This window comes from Typopeltis vanoorti, chromosome 20 (assembly GCF_054136105.1).
Source record: "Typopeltis vanoorti isolate ZY-2024b chromosome 20, IOZ_Tvanoo_1.0, whole genome shotgun sequence".
NCBI lineage: Eukaryota > Metazoa > Arthropoda > Arachnida > Uropygi > Thelyphonidae > Typopeltis > Typopeltis vanoorti.
In genome coordinates this window covers 23,990,949-24,007,728 of record NC_143568.1, presented here as the reverse complement: position 1 = coordinate 24,007,728, position 16,780 = coordinate 23,990,949, and the positions used below count along the sequence as shown (strand labels likewise).

Here is a 16,780-nt window from a genome sequence, read left to right as displayed (position 1 = left end):
AGTTTCCAGGGATAACCTCTTGTTCTCCCCTGATCTCCCACTATTCTCTGTAGAACTTCTCCACCATTAATCTTAAAACAAACCCTTACCAACTTGTAGGACTCTATCATATCTCCCCTCTTCCTCCTGTCCACCAGACTCTGCAAATTACATCTTCTCAATCTTTCCTCATACTCAACATTCCAGAGGTCAGAAACTACCTTAGTCAGTCTCCTTTGGACCCTTTCCAACACATCTCTTCATCTTTCTGAAAACCCGGTGACCAAATCTGGACACAATAGTCCATGTGTGGCCTAATCAAAGCCTTATACAATGAAACAAGAATCTCCCTACTACACATCAGTGTCCTCTGGATCATTCCCAGAAGCCTTTGTGTTGTCTTCACAATTTTGGCGATGTGTCCCCTACATTTTAGATCCTTATCCACTATCACCCCTATATCTCTTATTTCCTCTACCTCCAACAATATATTCTCACCAAGCATAAATTCTGCATCCCATCTTTGTTTTCCAAATTTTAAAACCTCATTATGCAGATATGTATAATGTTATGCATTAAGGGAAGGGCCACTACCCAGACTAGTTTCGACCTTTATTGAGGTCTCTTCAGTGGGAGCCAGGCCCAGAGTTGGAGATACCAGGCAGAAGCAATAACAAGGTCATCTTTACTTATAGGAGTTGCCAAAAGGTTTGCCATCTTTTTTTTTTATTAAATTACTCTGGATTTACAGAAAGATGTTCAAAGTTTATTTTTTACTTGGTTAGACTATAATAAATTTAGTTTAATCCTTTATCCAAGTGAGAGCAAACAAAGTTTGCACCTGAAAATATCTTCAGGACTGAAAGGTGGCAAACCTTTTGGCAACTCCTATAGGTAAAGTTGACCTTGCTATTGCTTCTGCCTGGTATCTCCAATGTTATGAAATGTTATTATTCCATTTTATCTGCTTATCTGCTATATTTATTATCCGCTTGTTTTCGTCTCTGTCAGTGCCAAAACTTCCCCTATCAACGACTTTTGGTACTAAATCTTTTTTTTTTGCGGAAATCATCTCCCCATGCCTTCAAAAGTCTCAATATAAAATTTGGTCTCATTCTGTTTATTGGTTTTAGCTACAGATGCCTCCAAAGAGGGAAAGTTATTTTATGGCCACTCTGTATATACATATACATATACACAATGTCACTATTTATAATAATTTAGTAACATAAGTGACATAATTACAGTTACTCAAGGCAGCAAGTGAAGCCTTACTGCTAAGAATATTCTAATAATACTATTATGCTCTCAGATACAATGAGAACAAGAACTGTTGAATGCAAGACTGCCATATCATGGTCTGCAAAGTAGTATTTAGCTAAACAGAACCAGTTTTCACTTCAGTTCCTCAGTAATGAAGTATTATAATTATTATTATTACCAACCCAAGACCTCATGGAGTCAAAGACTCGTCTGGGAGGTCCTTTTATCACACACACAGCTCATCATACCATGCTTTAAACACATTCAAACTCTTTGAAGACACCACATTCTCGGGCAAGGCATTCCAATCATTCACAACTCTGCACGAAAAAAAACCTGCCTCTCACTCCCCTACTCACACTCTCTTTATACAGTATCCAGGGATGACCTCTGATTCTCCCCTGATCTCCCACTATTCTCTGTAAAACTTCTCCAGCATTGATCCTATAACAACCCCCTTACCAACTTGTAGGTCTCTATCATATGTCCCCTCTTCCTCCTGTCCACCAGACTCTGCAAAAACATCTTCTCCATCTTTCCTCATACTCGACATACCAGAGGTCAGAAACTACCTCAGTCAGTTGCCTTCGGACCCTTTCCAGCATCTCTTCATCCTTCTGAAAACCCAGTGACCAAATCTGGGCACAATAGTCCACGTGTGGCTTAATCAAAGCCTTATACAATGGAACAAGAATCTCCCTACTTCTACATGTCAGTGTCCTCCGCATCATTCCCAGAAGCCTTTGTGTTGTCTTCACAATTTTGGTGATGTGTCCCCTAAATTTTAGATCCTTATCCACTATCCCAGATCTCTTATTTCCTCTACCTCCAACAATATATTCTCACCAAGCATAAATTCTGCATCCCATCTTTGTTTTCCAAATTTTAAAACCTTACATTTTGCAACATTGAATTCACATCCCCATTTCTGTGCCCAATCACTCTATCTATTCAAGTCTTCCTGTAAGGCCACAACAACTTCACTACACTTCATAGTTCGTTCCAACTTTGCATCATCTGCAAACAACTGAATATCTCCATCCAAATCTTCACCTATATCATTAATATACAAGTTAAACAGCAATGGACCTAAAACAGACCCCCTGAGGCACTACACTAGTGACTTTCCTTTTCCTGGATATCGCTCTCCCATAAACAAATTGTTGATACCTATCAGATAGCTAGTCTCCAATCCAATGCACCAAACTAATATCCAACCCCATCTGCTCTAGTTTGACTGTGAACCTATCATGAGGTACTCTATCAAAAGCCTTTGCAACATCCAAGTATATTACTGTATATCCTTTTCCTCTGTCCAAGGAAGCAGTTACTTTATTGTAATAAGTAAGTAGATTACTAAAACATGAATTCCCTTTAGCAAATCCATGCTGTCCATCAAAGATAATGCCATTGTTATCAACCCAACTCTGGATCCTAGTTCTCACAAGCTTCTCCAACAACTTAACCACAACACCTGACACACAGATCTGCCTATAGTTTGATGGTTGAGTTCGATCACCTCCTTTATGAAGTGGCACAATCTTGCCCTCCTTCCACTCCTTAGGAACTTGACAGAGTGCAAGGTTCATATTAAAAAAATATGTCCAGGCAGGTGTCAATGCCCTGGCACATTCTTTCAGAATATGTGGTGATATATAGTGTAGAATTTCTGTAGAATTTCACTATGTAGAATTTCTGGGAATGATGCGGAGGACACTGACATGTAGAAGTAGGGAGATACTTGTTCCAATGTATAAGGCTTTGATTAGGCCACACTTGGACTATTGTGCCCAGATTTGGTCACCGGGTTTTCAGAAGGATGAAGAGATGTTGGAAAGGGTCCAAAGGCGAATGACTATGGTAGTTTCTGACCTCTGGAATGTTGGGTATGAGGAAAGATTGAAAAGATGTAATTTGCAGAGTCTCGTGGAGAGAAGGAAGAGGGGAGATATGATAGAGACCTACAAGTTGGTAAGGGGTTGTTATAGGATCAATGGTGGAGAAGTTCTACAGAGAATAGTGGGAGATCAGGGGAGAACCAGAGGTCATCCCTGGAAACTCTATAAGGAGGGTGTGAGTAAGGGAGTGAGAGGCAGGTTTTTTTCGTGCAGAGTTGTGGGTGATTGGAATGCCCTGCCTGAGAGCGTGGTGTCTGCAAGTAGTTTGAATGTGTTTAAGACACGGTATGATGAGATGTGTGTGTAAGATAAAAGGGCCTCCTAGATGAGTCTTTGACTCCATGAGGTCTTGTTTTAATAATAATAATAATAATAATAATATTATCAGGTCCCACAGCCTTATTAACATCTAGTTTACTCAACTCCCCCTACACCTCTTGCTCACCTACAGTAAGTCTCTCCCCCCCATCATCAACTGCTCTCAATCCCTCCATGAAATCACATTCACAAGATTGAAAAATCTTTATGAACTGCTCATTAAGTATCTCCACCAGACATTCTGCAACAGCTGTCTTTATACCATTTTCTCCTATCAATGTCATCCTTCCATAACCATTCTTTCTTTTGCTTGCTACATATCGAAAGAACTCCTTAGGATTCTTTTTGGCTTCATTAGCCAAATGCTGTTCATACCTCTGTTTAGCTACCCTCACACCAAGTCACCCTCCTTGCTTGGTCTTTGTAGACCTCATGCAATTGGTTATTTCCACTTCTCTTATGCTGCCTCCATTATGCCCTTTTTCTCTGTATCGCATGCTTAATCTCTTTATTCATCCATCTCACACCCACCTTTCCATTATATTTAAACAGAAATCCTGCATTATTAAAGTATTGACCAACTGTGTTTGAACTTGACCGTGAATCACTAGAATTAAATGAAACCATGTCAAAGTAACAATGAATTAGTAATGACCTATTGTTTTGTACATTCCTCTATCTCTCATTAAATTATACTTAACAAGAAATATTCTTGTTGAATTATTTTATCCAAATATGGCCAAACAAAGTTTGCATATGAGATGTCTTCATGACTAATCTACTTGTATATAAGAAGCTGTTGACTGCACATTAATTATTATTATTATTATTATTGCTTGGTATCCCACAATACAAAAAGCACACCTCATGTACTATTTAGAAGGATCACTATCCAGATTGGTTTCAACATTCATTGAGGTCTTTTCAGCACAAACGAGATCCAAGAAGATACCAAAGTTGAATTATTATTATTATCAACATCTGACCTCCTAGAATCAGAGACTCATCATGGGAGGTACACACTATGTAGAATTAATAATGCAATATACAAGTAGTAAGAAAAAAGCTGTATCACCTTATTATTAAAATACTCTGGATCAGAGATTGTAGAAAGTTGTTGTCTTTCTCACATGTTTATAAAGTAAATTATACTTAAAAGAAATCTTATTCTTCTTTAATCCTTTATGTAAGTGTAGACAAACAAGGTCTGCATGTGAAGTATCTTCATTACTGAGCTTTACAGCCCTATGTAAAGTAGGGCACTAATTTAAACTTGACTTACTTTTTATTACATGGAAGTAATACTGTTATTTTTTTTTTAAATACATTTCTGAAGAAATTAAACTCACCAAGCTTTCTAACAAATATGTATCATCTTTTACACATATTCCAGTAACACCTGGTCCAGCACATCGGCATCTTTTACATGGCTGAGGATCATCAGGAGGTACACCAAGTGGCCTGTAATAACCATCTTCGCATTTTTCACAGTTGATACCAGTGGTATGGTGCTAAAATATATAAAAATGGGGATAGAAAGTGATATTTTAAAAAATTTATCTAGTTAAGTATTTGCAGCATAATTAAGTCTATGGTGTACAATAAAATACTTTTTAAAATAATCAGCAAAATTGAAAAAAAAGAAGTTTTTAAACAGCAAATCATGCAATATCTAGGAATGGGGACAAACCTTGTTTGAAGGGGGGCAGAGGAAGCTATTTGAAAACAAAATTCTTAAAATGCAATACTGGGTCACTTAAATTCATAATTCATTAAATTAGTAATATTATTATTGTATATTATTAACATCAAACCTCCATAGTCACAAGACTCATCAAAGTAGATCCACATGCTCATACAAAAAAGACCAATGAACATGCCTTCTACAGATGGAGCATTTGTACTAAAATTTTAGCCACTTGAAGACTTCTTCTAAAAATAAATTGTTTTTGCTGCATTACCATGTATGTTTATAAATTCCTTTTCTCATATTAATAAAATATTTCAATAAACTTTATTGATGTTACTGAATTATCACTATAATCTGTTTCTCTGCTATACTGCAGAAATGAAAGAGAAGACAAAGTTCTGTGTGTGTGTCTTATATACAGTTAGTCCTCAACTTACAGTGGGATTCAGTTCCAACAATCCCATCATAATCAGAAATCACTATATGAAACTATATCAGTTAATATGCCGGAATGTTAATTGTGTAGGTCTGTTATGTTATATTTTTTGACTTTTGTTATATTTTTTTCACTCATTGCTGTATGCAAAATGTGAAATTGTATGTGAAATAATACATACAACTCATGCTGATGTTTGGTGGCAAAAATACACATCTAAAGATTATTAATACAGTAATTTACCATTTATCTGTCCATATTAATGTTATTATTGTTATCCCAAGACCCCCATGGAGCCAAAGATTCATCACAGGAGATCCCTATGTCATATACACACTGCTCATCATACCATGCTTTAAATATATTCAAATTCTCTGCCAACATCACACTCTCAGATTGTGAAGTCTGCAGAGAATCATTCACCACTCTCAATGCAAAAATCCTGTTTCACACTCCTTTGCTCACACACTCTTTATTCAACTTCCAGGGATGACATCTTATTCCCATTTCCCACCATTTTATGAAAAATTTCTTCAATGTTAATCCTATAGCAATCTTGTACCAACTTGCATGTCTTTATCATATCTTCACTCCTCCTATCTATTACACTGTAATGGATAAGAGAAGGAGTAAGCTGCATCTTCTCAACATTCCAAAGATCAGAAATTACATTAGTCAATTATCCCAGGACTCTTTCAAATATCTCTTCATCCTTTTGAAAACCAAGTCACCAAATCTATGCATAGTAGTCCATATGTGGACTAATCAAGGCCTTATACAGTGGAATCAGAATCTCCTTACACCTACACGTGTCCTCTGCATCATTGCTAGAATTCATTGTACTGTCCATGCAATTTTGGCAATGTGTCCTTTAAATTTTAGATCCTTATAAACCATCATCCCAAGATCTCTTATCTTCACCTACAATAATGGATCAACACAAAGTAAACTCTACATTCCATCTGGGTTTTCCAAATTTTAAAACCTTACATTTCGTAACATTGAACTGGTGTCTCCACTCCTATGCTCAGTCACTCGGATATATCAGGAAGGCAGTTTTCCAGTCTGATAATTGAAGGTCCAGGTAACTGAAGTACAATTTTACATGGAACTATACCAGAAGTAATTTGAAAAGCAAGGGTTGGTTAATTAAAAGGTCACTATTTTGAAGGTCAGATAAATGGTAGATTACCATAATTAATTATTATTATTATTATTACCCGTGGGGTGATTAAGGGTCAAAGCTGTATAACTGAGAGGAGACCTCCACATAGCCTCTAAAGGAATGCAGAGAACCAACCAGGGCTTCTGACCTAATGTCCAATCCTCACCTTCTCGTGGGGCACCCTGTTGGGTATCTGCCTGGATACTGAGCAAAGAAGGATGGGCTGGCAATTTGGGATTTAGCCTACCAAATTGTATTCTTATTGGTTAAAACCAGACTAAAAAATGATGGTACAACATGACAAAATTTCATGCCGGCTAGGGGGTTGCCCGGTTAAACAAGGCCCCCGTTGTTTTCACCAGGGAACCAGGGCAAACAGCGAAAAGTCAGCTACTGGAACAAATCTGAAAGCACACCCTAACTCAACATCACTAGAGTTAAAGATCGGTACTATCAACATAAGAAGCCTGAATGGCAAAGAAATGGAGCTAGCTGAGGAATTAGATAAGTAGCAGATCGACATAATAGGGGTGACTGAAACAAAAAAGACAAAAACTGGTGAGATCTTTCTGAGCAATAAATACAAAATGTTATATTCAGGCAATAACAATCACGGAAAAGAAGGAGTAGCCATAGTATTCAACACAAAATACGAGGCTAATGCTAATCTTCTTGAATGGCAGGCAGTCTCAAGTAGAGTAATGTGGGCAAATATGAGAATGGGGAACTTATGACAATGAGACTTATTTGTGCCTAAGGTCCCAAAGGTTCTACTAAAGAAGAAGTGGAGGAATTTTTTGAGGCTTTAGAAAAAGCAACTGATACAATGAAAAAGGAAAAGTTGGTCCTTGTTGGGGATCTAAATAGCAGAGTAGTAAATGATTGTCAGACATACACAAATATTTTGGGAAAATTTGAAGAAAAGAACAAAGCTAATAATAATGGCAAATATCTGTTGGATTTCTGCTCAGGAAATGAATTAGTTATCACTAACACCATATTCCAACATAAAAATGTGCACAAATTCACATGGAGAGAAGAGGCAAGGAATAAGAAAAGTCTCATTGACTATGTTATTGTTGATAGTGATGTTTTCTCCCTGGTGCAGGACACCAGAGTGTACAGAGGATTTGAAATTGGAAGTGATCACTATTTAGTCTTGAGCAGGGTAAAATTGAATTTCATATTGAAAAGAATGATATATAAGACAGTTTTAATGCGAAGAAAAGTTGAGCAGCTCTCAGATGTAAACTATAGACTAAAATACACAAACATTATTCAAGAAAAAATGAAAGAGTTTGAGAACAGGAACCAAACCTTGGACATTCAGTGGCAAGCCTTGAAGAAAACCCTGATTGATTCAGTTAGAGAGGAAAAGAAGAAAGCATATAAAAAGTTCCTGGCAAATAAGTCAGCTTGTGCTCTTAGAGAATACAGAGACAAATGTAAGAAAGCTAAACACTGTGTAAAACTAGCTAAACAAAAGTCATGGGAGGACTTTGGCAAGAACACAGGAAATAGGAAATAAATTTGGCAAGAACATAGGAAATAAATATCACGACAGTGGCAAAATATCATGGAGGTTGTTGAAGAAGCTTAAGAATGGAGGAAAGAGTGCTGTATTATCATCTGTAGTTACAGATGATAAAGGTGACATGAAAATGGGAGAAAAAGATATCCTTGAAGTATGGAGTAATTACTTTGAAAAACTGCTAAATGAAACAAGCAGTGATGACAGCACACTGGTTAAAAACATTCAATAGGCATACAGTCAGGAATACATATCCATACTTGAAGCCGGCTTGAAATGTGGAAAGGCAGCAGGAGTAGATGATATTCGACCAGAAATGCTGAAATATGGTGGTATAAAAGTCTTACAGTGGCTGCACTGCATAGTTCAGAATGCCTGGACAGAGGGACGAATTCTCGATGATTGGAGTAGAGCTCTCATAGTACCCATATATAAAAAAAGAAATAAAAATGAATGTGAGAATTACAGAGGTATTTCTCTATTGAGTGTTCCTGGTAGGTATACTTGAGAAATGGTTGAAAAGAATTGTGGAAGAAAAGCTTGGTAAAGAACAAGCTTGATTCAGGTCAAATAGAGGCTGTGAGGATCAGATCTTCACTTTACAACAAACAGTGGAGAAATCATGGGAATATAACACACATCTGCATTTAAGTTTTGTCGATTTGGAAAAAGCATATGACAAGGTGCCAAGAGAGAAGCTATTCAATACGCTACAGTCATATGGTGTCAATGGGGCATAATATGAAGCAATACTTTGTCTTTATTTGAGTTGTAAGTGAACCGATAGAATTGAAGGAAGTAGAGGAAGATTGTTTAATGTTAACACGTTCACTGCCATGCTACTTCGGCATAGTTTGTTCCTGTACACCAGGCAATTTCACTTCTTCAAGGACAGTATGGGGAATCTCGTTGCCGGCGGTAAGCTTCATACGGGTATACTCGTAGCTAGCTTGTGAGGCTCATATACCTACTACGAGAATACACAGTTTTGCTGCTAGCTCCACACGCCAAGCATTTTCACTTCTTCAAGGTCAGTACGGGTAATCTCGTTGCCGGCAGTAAGCACCATACAAGTATACTCGTAGCTGGCTTGTGGGGCTCGTATACCAACTATGAGTATACTCCTAGTTGTGGCAGTGAACATGTTAAATCCGGTGTGAGACAACGATGTACATTATCCAATCTGTTATTCATTATCTATATGGATCACATTATGAAGGAAAGTGGTATTAAACATGATATCAAAATTGGAGATGTTAATCTCAGCTCTTTGCTTTATGTGGACGATGTTATACTTCTAAATAAATCCACTACAAGTCTGCAAGATTGTCTTACTAAATTGAATAACTGTTGTAATAGATATGGTATGAAGGTCAGCAACAACAAGACAAAGACAATGAAAATAGGCAGAAGCACTGAAAATATCAACTGTGTTGTGAATGGAGAACCTGTGGAACAAGAAAAACATTTCAGCTACATAGGCACAATTTTTACTGAAGATGGTAAATTAAATATGGAAATAGACTACAGAATTAACAAAGCTGGTATTGTAGGAAGTCAATTGAATAAATTCATATGGAATAAGAGAGAAAATAGTCGGAACACTAAATTATCTGTATACAAGACAGTGCTCAAACCAGTTTTAACTAATGGATCTGAGAACTCGGCAGAAGTGAAACACTTGACCAAAGACTAGAGACAGCAGATATGAGAGTCCTGAGAAAGATTATAGGCGTGAACAGATTGCATCAATGGCAATATCATATTAAAAATGAGAATATTAGGAAAGAACGTGACATTGTCAGCATCCAGGAATGCATTAGCAGAGCTAATCTCAGGTGGTATGGTCACTTAAACAGAATAGGCAAGGAAAGATTAGCAAAACAAGTGTTCTCTGCCAGATTGGCAGCAAAACGACCCAGAGGAAGACCAAGATATAGGTGGATTGATGAGGTAGACAGTGTCTTAGAGAATAGAAATATAAGATCTGATAATGTTGGAGTCTTGACATGTAAAAAACTAATTTCGAGGAAAATTGTAGATAGGAAGTTAGTAATGATGTAAATTTTTTCATGTAGTACTATCACACCCTGTACACACCTTGAGGATACATGGCAGGAATTTGATGATGATGATGATTATCATGATTATTACCCGTGACACCTCCAAGGAGTCTGAAGACTCATCATAGGAGGACACCTACTATACAACTGTCTCAACCACTATACTGAATCTCTACTACCAATTATCTCCATCAACACCATCTACCACCCACCACAACTAGTATTTTTTGTCTGTAAATTGCATGTGTTCTGAAGGGCCGATTTGTCTGTATATGGGATAAAAAACCCGAGTTTCTGGGAGAAAAAACTCTATTACCTCCAATATCAAAAGCCTTTGCAAAATCTAAGTATATTACTGTGTAACCTTCTCCCCTGTCCAAGGAAGCAGCCACTTTATTGTAATAAGTAAGTAGATTACTAAAACATGACCTCCCTTTAGCAAATCCATGCTGTCCATCAAAGATAATACCATTGTTGTCAACCCAACTCTGGATCCTAGTTCTCACAAGCATCTCCAACAACTTAACCACAAAACTTGATACACAGATAGGCCTATAGTTTGATACTTGAGTTCAATCACCTCAGTAGCACAATCTTGCCCTCCTTTCACTCCTTAGGAACTCATATTAAATAAATATGTCAAGACAGGTGTCAACTCCCTGGCACATTCCTTCAGAATACGTGTCGATAGCCTTATTAACATCTAGTTTATTCAACTCCCCATATACCTCCTGCTCAATTACAGTCAGTCTCTCCTCCCCATCAGCTACTGCTTTCAATCGCTCCATGAAGTCACATTCACAAGATTGAAAGACCTTTATGAATTACTCATTAAGTATCCCCACCACACATCCTGCAACAGCTGTCTTTATACCATTGTCTCCAATATGTCATCCTTCCATAATCATTCTTTCTTTTGCTATCGAAAGAACTCCTTAGGATTCTTTTTGGCTTCATTAGCTAACTGTTGTTTATACCTCTCTTTAGCTACTCTCACCAACCAAGTCACTCTCCTTCCCTGGCCTTTGTACACCTCGTGGAATTGGTTATTTCCACTTCTCACTATGCTGCCTCCACAATGCCCTCTTTCTCTGTATCGCATGCTTAATCTCTTTATTCATCCATCTGACACTACCTTATTTAACCTTCTCACCCTTGGAATACACTTAGACATTTCATCTACTAGATAGTTTTTGAAAATCCCCCAAGCTGCATTGATTTCTTTACCAGCTAACTCCTCATTCCATGCTACACCCACAAGCTGTCTCCTGAGCTCTTCATAATCACCACCCTTGTAGTTTCACATATACCCTTTTCTCACAGATGTCGTCACACTGCTGGCAACCACCCAGGTAATCACCTCACAGTCACTCTCACCATTTGGTGGATGATTTGACACCTCATTTATAATTACATCTTCTGATGAGATGACCAAATCCAAGACCCATAATCCTCACGTGCTCTCTGTTACATACTGAATGAGATAGTTATCCCTCAAAAACTCAAGAAACTCATTTTCTTTTCTTCCAGTTGCTATCTCATCATTCCAGTCTATATTGCCATAATTAATATCACGCATAATGATCACCCTTTTCTTATTTGCTTGACTAATTTGATTATACATTTCATTATCACCACCATCCACATTACCTGGTCTATAGCAACATCCAACCAAGTATTTGATTCCATTCACCTCTATCTCACACCATACTGCCTCAAAACCACTGGCACTATTTCCCTCTTGCATCTCTACTTTTTATGGACATAACTGTTTCTCTATCATCAATAGCACTCCCCCTCCCTTTTTAACCCTTCTGTCTTCACGAAACACATCATACCCTTCCATCTCTATTCCTGTCAGGATGCCTCATATCCAATGCCTCAGTCACTCTACTCATTTTACCGTCTGGAAAACATACCTTGTGCATCCTATCATCCAGCACACCTTTAATAATGGAGTCACCATATAATGCCACTCGCTCATCTTTTGTTAACTCTTTCATGCCATCATGATTAGTTTTAATAGTTTTTACCCGAATTTTCTTAATTTCATTCCGCATCCATTTCATCTCTTTCCTCATCCAATCCAATTCAACTTCCGAATCTCGCGTCACATTCTCTCTATCATTCATTCCTTCTAATTTTCTAACTCTTGACACCCTCTTCTCACTTTCACTCTCATTAATCCTTCTGTGCTTCCATACTTTCGGTCCAACATGCATCCAACTTTTGCTATTATTCATTCTTTCGATTTTTTCCACTTTCGATTCCTGCATCATGCCATTTCCACTTTCATTCGTTCTCTCAATTTCATTTCCTTCCACCACTCTCTCCTCACTTTCATCCTTATTAACATCCATTACGGTTTTTAAATCACTCGTTTTCTTTTTTACTGATTTTTTAACATTCTTTTGCCTCTCTTTCACACCATTCTTCTCTTTCAAACATGCACTCATTTTCCCCTGCGACATTCTCGCTACTAACATTTTCTGTCATCAATTTCATATTTGCATACGTCAATTCCTTGTTCAGGTCATACTTCGCACACACTCTCCTTCCATCTGCCCTGAACATCCACAAATCATTTATGTAATCGAAAGCACACCTCACACTTAACGAAACGACTGAAATCTAAGTTAAAGTCATGGAATGACAAAGCCACCATGTTTAATCTGCCTTTAACACTCTAAAGTCTAATAATAATAACAACAAATTCGTAATTAAGTTTAAGCAAAACAAAATCCCCCACACTAATAACAGCTCTTACTCAAACAAACACTCATATATACTTAATTATTTCCAAGAATACTCATCTCAATCTGGAGCTCTTCTTACACATGTGTGCCACCTGTTTATTATCTAAGTTTATTTAGCTAATTAGATTACAATCTAAGCATGGGCATGCAGACACATAACCAGGAAGGCAAACACAGACTGATGGTAAAAGAGGCTCTTATAGTCCTATCTGATTCCCCCCCCCCCCCCCGCTCTCTAGGTGTGGTAATGGAATCTTGCTGGAGGTATAAAAGTGATGGCCTCCCAGATTTTTAGTAATGTTATGCAGCCAAATTTGTTTTAAGTTTGGTGACTGTTGTAGTGCTATAGCAGTTTCCAAAAACAGTGCCACCATAATGGCTGCAGTGCAGATGGTGGACAGTTTCTAGGTTCTTCTAGAGAAATGTGAGCATTTTTTCAACTTTGTCTGAAGTAACAAGGTTTGAAGGAACAAGGGGTACTGACTCCAGGATGATTCAAGTGATGGAGAGAATCTTTTGATCAAGCTCCTTGGCCCTCCATCTCCCCATGTTGTCTCATAACTGTAGACAGTATCCTATCTGCCTCTTTCTATTTCTTCTGTGTTCATCTTAGCCTCACTTTTTCTCATGTAATTTATGGTTCACTACTTGGGCTTCATTTATTGTAAATGTTATGATCATCTTTTATATAGTAATATGCTGTTTACCCGACCACAGTGGGAAGCCAATTTGTTGTTCTGATAATTGAAGGGTTAGATACATGAAGATACAGCACTATACCAGAAGCCAGGTGACATTAACTGACTCTTGTAAGGTCAGTTAACTGAAGTGTTGAATAAATAAAATAATTACTGAACTTTTTCTGTAATTACCACAGTATCTGTGATATCTTTGCATTGGTCTTCTAATGAATTTGTCTTGGCCTTTCTATACCCATCTTCTTTACTTCAGTACATTTACTTCTTTACTCTATACAATTCTTCTATATATCTCTCCTTATCTCTAATGCTCTTTTTTTCTTGAATTATTTTCAAAGTTTCTTGTGAAATCCACCTGTACTCTCTTCTTTTGGGTGGTTTCTTCAACTGCCCTCTTGATTTCAGAAACTGCTTTGTCCTTTCTTACTCCAAGTTTATATTCTGCAATTGATTTATTAACTTGAGATGAGCAAAGAAAGTGAACAGTATTTTAGAAGTATTTTAGAAGATGAATGGAACTGTATAAGAGTAATGGACTGCATTTAAATGATTTTGATGTGTGTCATCTAGAGAGGCATTTGCTGAAAGGGAGAGTAACAAATGTGGATACTAGATCCAAGGAAGTGAGAAGTAATGTGGATGAGTAGAAAAGTAAGATAGCAGAGATCAAAGGAGTGCTTATGAATGGATAGGTGAGTAGGATATATAAAGAATGGGATGGCCTGGAATGTGGCGGGGGGGGCATTCGTTTTGGCTTTGGAAAGGAATTTGGGCCTGGAAACAGTTGTGGAATAGGTAATAAGAGAGGAATAATCTGAGGAAGGTGTAGAGGAGTCACATCTGAGAAGTGGTAGGGGTAGAACTTGTTACAGACCATGAAATGAACTTTATGGATGTATATAAATGGCAGAACTATCAGAAATAAGAAATGAAATCACTGCATTAATCAAGTTTGTTCACTTAAAAATTAGGCATAAGTGAGATGTGGTTGGATGAAACCTATATCCTGACAGGAAGAGAGATGGGGAAGATGGAGGGTATGATGTTTTGTTGCAAAGACAAAGAAAAAAAAAAAGGAAGGTGAAGTGCTGTTGGTGATAAAAACGGATTTGTACCCATGAAATGAAAACATGGCTAGAGAGAAATAGTGGCACTAATTATGAGGGTGTGAGGTGCAGGTGGATAGAATCTTTAAAAGATCTTTAAGTAATTGTTACTTTAGATGTACAAGGTATAAAAATAATAAAATGTAACATCAAATTAGCAAGTAAATAAGAAGAGGGGAGATCACTATGGGTGATTTTAATTATGATAATACAGACTGGGATGAAGAGATACTATCCAAAAGTAAACAGAATGAATTTCCTAAGTTTTTGGGTAACAACTATCTTAGGCAGTGTATGTAACAGAAGGCACACAAGAATCAAGGGTTTTGGATTTGATCATTTCATCAGAGGATGTTGCCTGGTTGGCCGAGTGGTTAGCAAATTCGCTCTCCAGCCAAATGGCTGTGGGTTTCAAATCCCACTGTGGGCATGAATGTTTGTGATTGTCTGTGAAAATACTACTGGTGGTAGCGGGCAGTAAATGGCACTGGTGTATGTGATGATGGTGGTTGTGGTTCATTGTAGTTGGTGGATTGAGTGGTGGAGACAGAGAGTTGTAGAGTAGGTGCCCTGCCTCGATGAGTCTTTGGACTCCCTGGAGATGTCACGTAATAATAATATCTCTATTGGTAGTGAGAGTGACTATGATGTAATTATCTAAGTGGTGCCCACCTATATGAGAACTTCTTTGAGGTTCTACACATATTATTGAGGAAATAATATATGTAGAACTACAAGGACATTATGAGAGATCGCTTGCAGTTATATAATGAAATGGAGAGTTGGAATGCTGCTTTGGAGCTATGAAAGAATTATCTAACACAAAGAAGCACTATCTAAATGTATTCAAAGAGTCAGAAGATTAAATTAAGTAGATGTAAAATGGATGGATGATTGAAGAAATTAAGCATTTATTCTTAAAGAAGAAGGCATTATGGAGGCAGCATAAGATGAGTGGTGCTAATCAGATGCATGAAAAGGTACAAAGAAGGAAGGTGATGTGATTGGTAAGGATTGCAAAATTGCAGTATAAGCAATAATTAACTAACAAAAGGAAAATATTTTCTAGAAATTCTTTCCATGTATAGACAGCAGAAGAAAGAATGATTATAGAAGCATAATGCTGTCATTAAAAGGGGTAGAATATTAATCAATACAGAGGATATAGTTGAGATAATAAATACGTAGCTGATAAAGATCTTTCATCTCTGTGAATGTGACATCATGCAGAGCATGAGTGAACTGAGAAGGAAAGAGGAGAGACTGATTGTGTGTGAGCAGGAGACACATGGGAAATAGTGTAAACTTATAGAGTTGGGAGTAGTGTAGGGTAGTAACTGATCAATCACCATATATTTTGATGGAATGTGATAGGGAGTTGACATCTTCCTGAAATACAGGCAGTCCCCGGGTTACGAACAAGATACATTCCTGAGAATGTCTTTAAGTTGGATTTATACATAACTCCAATCCCTGATCAACAGCACGTATGATAATAATAATACTGTGATAGCCACTAGTATAAAGATGCTGCACCAATGAATTGCTTATGCTATGCAAGTTTGCTTATATGTGCAGAAGAAACTAGTTCCCAAATTATTAATTTAATTATCCTTATTGGGAGCCTTGAGAGCACATTCCTAAGCATGGAACACCGTAAGTCAGGTTGTCAGTAACCCGGGGACCGCCTGTATTTGTTTAATATGAGTATTAAATTGGACAAGGATCCAAAGGAGTGGAAGGGGCACATCAATGTTCTGCTTCCTAAGGAAGGTGAAAAGATTCAAACTTCGAATTACTGGCCATCGAATAGATCCAGAATTGGGGGTATACAAGAGTATCAGTCTCTTTGATGGATAGAATGGGTTTACTAAAGG

At 37.5% G+C, this 16,780-nt stretch overlaps 1 protein-coding gene across 1 annotated transcript in view; it reads right to left on the bottom strand.

Moving 5' to 3' along the window:
* The window catches only part of LOC150095284 (laminin subunit alpha-1-like), a 1,249,242-nt gene that overhangs the window by 1,027,395 nt on the left and 205,067 nt on the right, over positions 1 to 16,780 (bottom strand). Inside the window, exon 10 of the mRNA XM_090410638.1 lies at positions 4,808 to 4,969. Within this exon, the coding sequence (XP_090266764.1) occupies positions 4,808 to 4,969 (162 nt within the window). The remainder of the gene's footprint in view (positions 1 to 4,807; positions 4,970 to 16,780) is intronic.